The 10,000-nt window shown below is 46.7% G+C and overlaps 2 protein-coding genes across 2 annotated transcripts in view; both read right to left on the bottom strand.

Moving 5' to 3' along the window:
• Window positions 1-2,237, bottom strand: part of srpk1b (SRSF protein kinase 1b) — a 34,111-nt gene extending 31,874 nt beyond the window's left edge. The window contains exons 1-2 of the mRNA XM_080846003.1: window positions 2,136-2,237; window positions 1,216-1,270 (exon numbers count right to left, since the gene is read on the bottom strand). Coding sequence (XP_080702129.1) covers window positions 1,216-1,270; window positions 2,136-2,148 — 68 coding nt within the window. The 5' untranslated portion in view covers window positions 2,149-2,237. The remainder of the gene's footprint in view (window positions 1-1,215; window positions 1,271-2,135) is intronic.
• Window positions 2,238-6,106: 3,869 nt separating this feature from the next.
• The window catches only part of mapk14b (mitogen-activated protein kinase 14b), a 29,081-nt gene continuing 25,187 nt past the window's right edge, over window positions 6,107-10,000 (bottom strand). Inside the window, 3 exon segments of the mRNA XM_080846016.1 lie at window positions 6,107-7,672; window positions 8,537-8,710; window positions 8,870-8,948. Coding sequence (XP_080702142.1) covers window positions 7,605-7,672; window positions 8,537-8,710; window positions 8,870-8,948 — 321 coding nt within the window. The 3' untranslated portion in view covers window positions 6,107-7,604.

Genomic DNA, 10,000 nt, shown 5'->3' on the forward strand with positions numbered 1-10,000 from the left:
TATTAGGAGCAATTTGCAAGCGGGCCGGTCTACCTGAATCTGGTGGGCACTTGGAAGGGGGGGGGGGGGGGCAAAATGGGGTCACAGGGGTGACTCCCTGCTTCGCTCAGCCTCACAGGCCACCGTAACTGCAGTGCATAGAGAGCAGCTGTGCATAGAGAGCAGCTGGGTCCGGGCCGGATCAGGCCCACATCTGGCAGGGATGCGGCGGACTGATTCCCAGGACATCTGGGGCAGAGAGCGCAGCCAGCAGGGGGCGCCTCACTAAAGCCCTCAGGGGGGGTCTTGACTGCTTGGCTACACCAGCCTCAGCCCTGGGACACAGCCCTGAGACACACGGGACACCGAGGCGGCAGGACGTGGAAGGGATAGAGGTTAGAGGACAGTCCGTCGCCGGGTCAGTATTGGAGAAGAAATCTCGACAGGACGAACAGGACCCCTGACGCGCGCAGCGGGGAAGAAATAGACACACAGAACGAGTTCGAAACTTTAGGGTGTCGGACTATGCCATTGGGCTTTGCCCCGTTAAAAATAACTACATTGTATATTAGTCCGCTGGAGCAGGCATTTGACACGAGATGTTGCGCACACACACACACACCCATGGCTTGAGCCAACTAGTCATGGGTTTCTGAAATGATCTGCCTATTCTTCTGGAGGAGCCAGCTGTGGAGGAGGAGAGAGTACTGACCTGCGCGCCCACACACACACACACACACACACACACACACAGAGGCCTAGCGTCAGCTGCTATCAGAGCAGATGTACAAACCTACTTTGGTTTAACAACATACTTACTTCCCTGCAAATGTCATATTTGTTCCACAGCCAGAATAGTGAGAAGCTGTGATTTTCACAGAAAGTAGTAAGATGATTGATTAAGAAAACCATGACATTCCTTAAGATTCACAGAAGATGTTTTTGTCACAAGTGGATATTACTTTGTACACTTTATAATAAGTGTAGCCGCTTTCAAGGGGTGAAGAAATCCACTGAATGGCCAAAGTTACACACCAGGTTGGTCTGGTCCTAAACGTGTGCGATAAGGAATTAATTTCAGCGCCACTTCACAAAGAAGCAGGCTGCGACCATGCCGTTAACAATGCCTTACTTGTGGTAAGATACAGTAGCAAGGCCTGTCTGTAACATCTCCACACAGACACTGGGCCCAACAACTGCACTAAGATGGAACGACAAGGCGATATGGCTACTCACTTTTTGCCGGGCTTTCGCGGTTTGGTTCTCTTCTTCCGCGCCTTGAGAGCAAGTACTGTAACAGACAGAACCAAGTCAGAGACGTTCGTGTTAAATAAAACCATTTGGACAGTCCGTCCTGATGTTGGGTGATGTACTGAACTTTCTTCTCTCCACCTGTCTTATATGGGCATGGCAGAGTGAGTGCCACGGCACTTGCAGTCGGCTGTTGTCATTAACCAGAATGGGTACAGGGCTTGTAAATGATGTTCACACACGTATGCATGTTAAGGTAGATTTTAGTAAAATAACGTCCTTATTCCTTAATCACGTGGTTAGCTATCAGGTTCATTATAGTCTGACAAAAAGCGCGCTAACGCGAGGTAGCTGGTAGTCTCATAGCCAATATGGCGCATATATACATTTTCTTGGTCAAACTTAAGTCTTTCCATGTTCTGGATTAAGGAAAACCGCAAAATAGCAGACAGGATATAGTGAACCCATATGAATAGCTAGCTAGTAAAGTTATGAACAGTTCATGCCTGAACTTCAAAGCGCATGTGCCTCCCAAATGCTAGCTGGTTGCACATATTTATACACACACACATCATTGATGTCAGTACGTTTGCCACAACAAATGTGTTTATAGACCATCTAACGATATCAGTTCTACACTCAGCGCAAAGACCATTGGATGAATCCAGTGATAACCTAACCGCATCTTTGCTAATGTAGCTCCCGTGGACCTTTCATCTAGGTTAGCTCGGAAGCTAAATGCTACCTCGCTGCAACGCGTGATTCACTACTGTTTTGCGAAGTGCTTTAGCCACTGAGCAGATGTTTACTGTACACCAGAATGAATGTGCGATTGATTGAGCAGAGGTGCATTTAATGACCGGTGTACTACTACTGTGTCATGTGTAAGATAGCGGTCCGCTTACCCCTTCTTTCCATGTTTCACCCGGTTTTTTGCTGAGGTTCAGAGTGTCAACTTCGGCGCAGGCGTCCTTCTGTTAACTTCTTTCATATACAAAACTGCCCACTCTGGTCAAATCAGCGTTACACCCACTTGGTCCATTCATAGACCCGAGAAATCTAAAGTAGATCTATAGCGTAAGTTCGCTATAGGTAGATCGAGGAATTTTTGGGACTCTGTACTGCAGTTACCGTCCACAAGACAAGGTTTTGTTCGCACTGGCAATGCTCTGACACAAAACCCGTGCCGTTTGTGCAAGTGTCTTAACTGAAGGGGACAGCTATCATTTTCAAATTCAAATTCACCGTCCCCACCACTCCCAAGGCTATCCTCACGGTGAGTACTGGAGTGTCAATCAAAACTAAATTTTAAATGTTGGCATTTATTGAGTAGTAGTATTAACCAGGCCGCATTGTCGGTGCTGTTTCTGTATATATACAGTTATTTAAACTTGACCGGCTGCCATTACCTAGGTTAATGAGACAAACTTAAAAGCATGTGCTCTTTTGTGCGGAAGTAGACTAAACGAAGGAAAGGCTAGGTATCTTACATTTATTGAGTTGCTTTGTTGTTTTCGTATTTCATAAAGAATTATTATATATTTTGTACGTCCATCCGGCTACTCACACACATGTGCAAACCTGCAAGCAAGCCCTTGATCGCAAGGTGTCTGCCTACACATCACAAGTAGGTTAACCAATGCCAATGATACTTGGTTGTGCATCTCTTAGGAACTCAAAAGCCATTACTGTGACATTGGCTCCATCTACTGGTTTACATGTGTAAGTTGCCAAATCAGTTTATTCTAGTATTTGAAGTTTCTTTTTTTTAAGTCAAGTGTATTTATTTCTCATTCTCCCATTCCCATTCCTTATTCTTATTACTTCACATTTCTTATTTTTGAGTCAGTGTATACAATTCAGAATTGACAACATGCACACTGTCATGTTTGCCAGTTTATTCACAAGGTAAATTAAATAGGTGCTCGAGCACACTTGTTTATCATAGGCTAATTGTGGACTTATTTTAATAGACGTACAGGTTTGCTGTGTAAATGTAGTGTCATCTCACTGTCTCAAGTCTAGAGAGTACTCTAACTCGTCACTTAACACACCTTGTGCTGCAAGTGCTATCCACTCTCATTATAGGTGACTAACTTTGCCTAATTTTATTGTCTATAATTTGCTATTTTGTCTATTTATTTATTTATTTGATTTCTTATTCAAATTTTAGTTTTTTGATGATAATGTATATAGATAATCGATTACTATTCCCACTACCCTGCTGCTTTGGCAATTGAATTTCCCGCACGGGATTAATACAAGTTTTATCCTAACTTGAATGAGAGATGACGAGGATATTATTGATTGAAACTTCTGATCACCAATTCAGACGTATTTTTCTCGGGATGGTTAGATGCGCGTTCATAGCAGGCTCTTCATCCTCTAGTGAAGGGGATTCCCAAGGTGTTGGGAATGAAACTGGTAATGAAACTGGGATTTAAACTGAGAGGGAAAGAACATATATATTTATGATGTAAGCCTCGTAGTTATCTAAACACTAACATATTTCTTCCTGATCTTTAACGTTATGGTATGTATTAAATGTTATGTTATGTTATGTTCGGACATGCAATGACGCAGAACATGCCCGTGTTTCTGAATCATACCACCTAGAGGGACTAGACTCAGAGCTGAAGAGAACAAAAAGAATAAAGTGTAAGGAGAGAGAGAGACACCATTTTGAAAAATAACTGCCTTTATTTATTAATATTATGCAGTGGTTTTGTGTCACCTGTTCTGTTGGTAGACTTGAGAATCGGCTGTGTGCACGAGGCACAAAACCACAAAGACCAGGACGAAATGCTCGTTCATTTTGCATGAAAAGCACATCACAACAAAAAGAGAAGAATCACTTTATATATATATATCTTACATTTATACATGGCGGACATCGCTCGTCCCACCATGTCATAAATACGTTTGTGGACTGGTCCTCCAATTATGTGACGTCAACTTTACATGAACCCCCTTAGGAACCCTGTAAACTTGTGCCCACAAAACAGTAATACAATCCCACACACTCCGAGAGAGAGACACAGAGAGAGAGAAAGAATGAGAGAGAGAAAGAGAGAAAGAATGAGAGAGAGAGAGACACATATATTGCTTTTCAGACGTTAAATGTAATACAAGGCCAAGAGAAACCTATTTCCGAATAAACTTTAACAAGTGAAGCTATAGGGCGGGAGTAGATCCCTGCGTGGGGTGGTTGCTTGGTGGGATTGAGGCGATGTGTAATGGGGGGGGGGGGGGGGGCGGGGGATCCTGTTCAGATGAGGCGATGTGTAAGGGGGTGGGGGGGGATGGATCCTGTTCAGAATGAGGCGATGTGTAAGGGGGGTGGGGGGGGATGGATCCTGTTCAGAATGAGGCGATGTGTAAGGGGGTGGGGGATCCTGTTCAGAATGAGGCGATGTATAAGGGGCGTGGGGGGGGGGATCCTGTTCAGAATGAGGCGATGTATAAGGGGGTGGGGGGGGGGGATCCTGTTCAGAATGAGGCGATGTGTAAGGGTGAGGGGGGGGGGGGGGGGGGGATCCTGTTCAGAATGAGGCGATGTGTAAGGGTGGGGGGGGGGGGGGGATCCTGTTCAGAATGAGGCGATGTGTAAGGGGGGGGTGGGGGGGGGATGGATCCTGTTCAGAATGAGGCGATGTGTAATGGGGGGGGGGGGATCCTGTTCAGAATGAGGCGATGTGTAAGGGTGAGGGGGGGGGGGGGGGGATCCTGTTCAGAATGAGGCGATGTGTAATGGGGGGGGGGATCCTGTTCAGAATGAGGCGATGTGTAAGGGTGAGGGGGGGGGGGGGGGGGGGATCCTGTTCAGAATGAGGCGATGTGTAAGGGTGAGGGGGGGGGGGGGGGGGGGATCCTGTTCAGAATGAGGCGATGTGTAAGGGTGGGGGGGGGGGGGGGATCCTGTTCAGAATGAGGCGATGTGTAAGGGTGGGGGGGGGGGGGGGATCCTGTTCAGAATGAGGCGATGTGTAATGGGGGGGGGGATCCTGTTCAGAATGAGGCGATGTATAAGGGGCGTGGGGGGGGGGATCCTGTTCAGAATGAGGCGATGTGTAAGGGGGTGGGGGGGGGGGATCCTGTTCAGAATGAGGCGATGTGTAAGGGGGTGGGGGGGGGGATCCTGTTCAGAATGAGGCGATGTGTAAGGGGGTGGGGGGGGGTCCTGTTCAGAATGAGGCGATGTATAAGGGGGTGGGGGGAGGGGGGGATCCTGCTGGTATCGAGTGCTTCGGTTGGAGGGGAATGGAAGACGTCCCCACAGATGAATCACATATCAGTGGCTCAGATACGGACAGTCGTCTCTACAAGTGGAACATCATCCATTTGTCGAAATATACAAACGTCTAAACATCATCACACTTTCCTCAAACAGGGAGCAACATGTGGATTACACAAAAACAGAAATATGAAATAAAATAAAAATAAAATAAAATCACCTCGCTACTCCGAGGTTCCTACAAGCTGAGAAGGCAAAAAGACACGTGAACCTAGAACAGGTGAGTGGGAGGAGCTGTTCCTGCACACACCCCCTTCTCACTTTTCAACACACACACACACACACACACACACACACACACACACACACACACACACTCTTCTCACCATTCAAGACACACATCAATAAGTTATACACAGAAGGGACCAGGACACAGGGAGAGGACACAATGGCCTCACTTTAGCCAACGGACTGAGAGACACTTTCACTGGGAGATACTGGGGGAGTTACAAGACACTGAAGGGGGGGGGGGGGGGGGGGGGGGGGGGGCACTGGGAGACTTAGGAACACTGATATGAAATGGGAATCTGGACAAAGCTAGGCTGCTGTGAGGCCAGTATCTCTCCTTTCATCTCATGTGGCGGCACTCCTGGGCTGTACCAAAGCACGGAAGCAAAGGGGGGTGGCTGGCCTAGAGATAGCGGCACTTCTGGGCTATACCAAACGCAGAACAGAGGGGGGGTGGCTGGGCTAGAGATAGCGCAGTCAGGCTCCGTTTAAAATTCGCTACTGTAAAATCTGAAGTGGTCTATACATTCTCCAATTTCAATAAAAAAAAAGGACATTCTTGATTGTGAAATATACTGATTGGAGGGCGTTTGAGCAGACAATCTTTCAGGACTAGTGTCACAGCGAGTAACACAGTGTGAGAGTGTGAGTGAGAGAGTGTGTGTGTGTGAGTTTGTGTGTGTGTGTGTGTGTGTGTGTGTGTGTGTGAGTTTTGTGTGTGTGTGTAAGGGTGTGAGAGGCTAGAGGCAGGAGATGGTCCTTGGCAGAGTAACTGGTAACTGTGGTCGCTTGTCATCATTTATTTACAAGAGTGCTAATGTATTTATTTACACAGCTAAAACACTGAGGGGTGGCAGTAAAAGACCAACACAGCGCTCTGACTGAAGATGGGAAACTGGAAAACCTGGGTGTGTGTGTGTGTGTGTGTGTGTTTCCTTGCTGAGTGTTGTGTGTTCATACCTAACTATGTGTGTGTGTGTGTGTGTGTGTGTGTTTCCTTGCTGAGTGTTGTGTATTCATACCTGACTGTGTGTGTGTGTGTGTTCGTGTGTGTGTGTGTGTGTTTACTTGCTGAGTGTTGTGTTTTCATACCTAACTATGTGTGTGTGTGTGTGTGTGTGTTTCCTTGCTGAGTGTTGTGTGTCCATACCTGACTATGTGTGTGTGTGTGTGTGTGTGTGTGTGTGTGTGTGTGTGTTTCCTTGCTGAGTGTTGTGTGTTCATACCTAACTATGTGTGTGTGTGTGTGTGTGTGTGTGTTTCCTTGCTGAGTGTTGTGTGTTCATACCTAACTATGTGTGTGTGTGTGTGTGTGTGTGTGTGTGTTTCCTTGTTGAGTGTTGTGTGTCCATACCTGACTATGTGTGTGTGTGTTTCCTTACTGAGTGTTGTGTGTCCATACCTGACTATGTGTGTGTGTGTGTGTGTGTGTGTGTGTGTGTGTGTGTGTGTGTGTGTGTGTGTTTCCTTGCTGAGTGTTGTGTGTCCATACCTGACTGTGTGTGTGTGTGTGTGTGTGTGTGTGTGTTGTCCATACCTGACTATGTGTGTGCTAATTCAGAGGACAAAGCATTGAAAAACGCTTCTGTCAAGCCAGCAGTCTGCTGCATCTTCCCTGCGTCAGTATGTCAATCAATGCGTCATGTGTCTATTTTTTAGTTTGTTTTTATTTTTTTGACCCAGATCTCATATCGGGGGGGGGGGAGGAGCCTAAGATATGGCCTAGTTTGACCTTTGACCTGTGGGGGGAACCCAGAGCGGACGGTGCAACTGCAGGCACTTTGAGATCCATTTCCGGTGTGTGTTTGTGTTTCTTGTTTTCCTGTTGGGGGCGCTACTGCGCCTTCCTCCCTCACGACTCCATCTCGTCTTCATCGAGGGGCGGCGGGACGAAGGTCGTCGTCTCCTCAAACGTGAGACCTGAAGGGGGGAGGGGAGACGCAGGAAGTCACATCCACCACACAGTAAACTCACTGGATAACTCACACACACACACACTCACACACACACACACACACACACACACACACACACACACACACACACACACACACACACATCCACCACATCACATTTCACTCTGATAACTCACAGTATACTCACTGGATAACTCTCACACACACACACACACACACACACACATCCACCACATCACATTTCACTCTGATAACTCACAGTATACTCACTGGATAACTCTCACACACACTCACACACACACACACACACACACACACACACACACACACACACACACACACACGCATCCACCACATCCACCACATCACTTTTCACTCTGATAACTCACAGTAAACTCACTGGATAACTCATACACACACTCTTTGACCTCTCTAATATCATTTGTAATAATAATAATAATTATTATTATAATTCATTTAATTTATAGCACACTCTACATTCACCTGAATCTCAGAGTGCCACTGTACATAGTAAGAACATAGTTTAAAAACCACCTATAATAAAATAATATAAATTTGTAATCCTAGTATCATTGCACTCCTGCTCTGCATTTTGCACTCCACTTTCACTTTTCACTTATCTTCCTTATATACTTTCTTTATATATTGTGTTGTATATACATGTATTGTGTTTTTTTGTTCTTATGTGTAGTACTTATTGCGTTTCTATGTTGTGTGTAGTACTTATTGTGTTTATTTGTATATTTTATGTTTACTGTATGCACCAACTCACCAGAACTAATTCCATGTAGGTGTAAACCTACTTGGCAATAAACACAATTCTGATTCTGATTCTGATCGTACTCACGTTTCCACTCGTCGATCTCCAGCTCGCGGCTCTCGAAGCTCTGGTCGTACGGGTCGGCCTCGGGTTCGTCGTCCGGGTCGTGGTACTGGGAGAAGTACGGGTGGGCCAGCGCCTCTGATGCCGTGATCCGCTTATCCGTGTCCAGAACCAGCATCTTCTCCAGCAGGTCCACAGCTGCATGGGGAGAGTTACGGTAACACACACCTTTAAGGCGCTGATTCGAAGAACTCATTTTCACACTATTATTACTGGTATTTAATAACCTACCCACACCCACACACACACACACACACACACACACACACACACACACACACACACACAATTACCTACCCATTGGGTTTGCCCCGATGAACACATCAGCAAAATTCCTTTTTGGCATTTGGGGGAGTGAGTTGATGTAGTTTCTTGCCTTTATATAAAGAAACAGAATATGATTATTCTGCAGTATGAGACACATTTAAATGTGCTATATAAATAAATAAATATGACTTGACTTCATATCATTAGGATCACTCAGCGAGGCGGGACTGCGTGGCAGGGTGTGCTCAGGGCGGACACGTGCACAGGAGTGGGCTAAGGTTGCTTGGGCAACTGCCCGTTTGCCCTCCTCGACTGAAGTTGCCCCTCCGAAGGAAATATATATATATTTGCGATCAGGGGACGGGGGCGTGGCAGCGGTGGTGACAAAAATGAACGTGTTGCCCCCTTTTTCCAAGGCAGAGCAACTGCCCTTCAAAAATCCTGTGCACGTCCCTGATGAGCGTGATTACAATTTACTGGCTAGACAGTGCACGTGACCAGAGCACTCAGGTCAAACAGTGCACGTGACCAGAGCAGTCAGGTCAAACAGTGCACGTGACCAGAGCAGTCAGGTCAAACAGTGCACGTGACCAGAGCAGTCAAGTCAAACAGTGCACGTGACCAGAGCAGTCAGGTCAAACAGTGCACGTGACCAGAGCAGTCAGGTCAAACAGTGCACGTGACCAGAGCAGTCAGGTCAAACAGTGCACGTGACCAGAGCAGTCAGGCCAAACAGTGCACGTGACCAGAGCAGTCAGGCCAAACAGTGCACGTGACCAGAGCAGTCAGGCCAAACAGTGCACGTGACCAGAGCAGTCAGGTCAAACAGTGCACGTGACCAGAGCAGTCAGGCCAAAGGTCAAAGGTCGAAGCAATCAGGTGAAGCAGCCCAGTCAGAAGGAGTGACACAGAGACACAAAGATGCTTTGGAAGATTCTAAAAACACATGTCTGGACTTCAGCTCAAAAAATATGAAGCAATGAGCGGATGAATTGATATTTATTCGGTGGGGCTTCTGGACAGCTTCTAATGTGCGACCACCTTACTCGCCGATCCCACGTGACTTCTCTCCAATGAGCTTTAGTAAGGTTTTAAGCTGAACACCACTGATGATTCCGGCTACAACTCTTCTTAAAAAAAAAAGGTGGAGGTGGAGGGGAG

This window comes from Sprattus sprattus (assembly GCF_963457725.1).
Source record: "Sprattus sprattus genome assembly, chromosome: 10".
Lineage (NCBI taxonomy): Eukaryota > Metazoa > Chordata > Actinopteri > Clupeiformes > Clupeidae > Sprattus > Sprattus sprattus.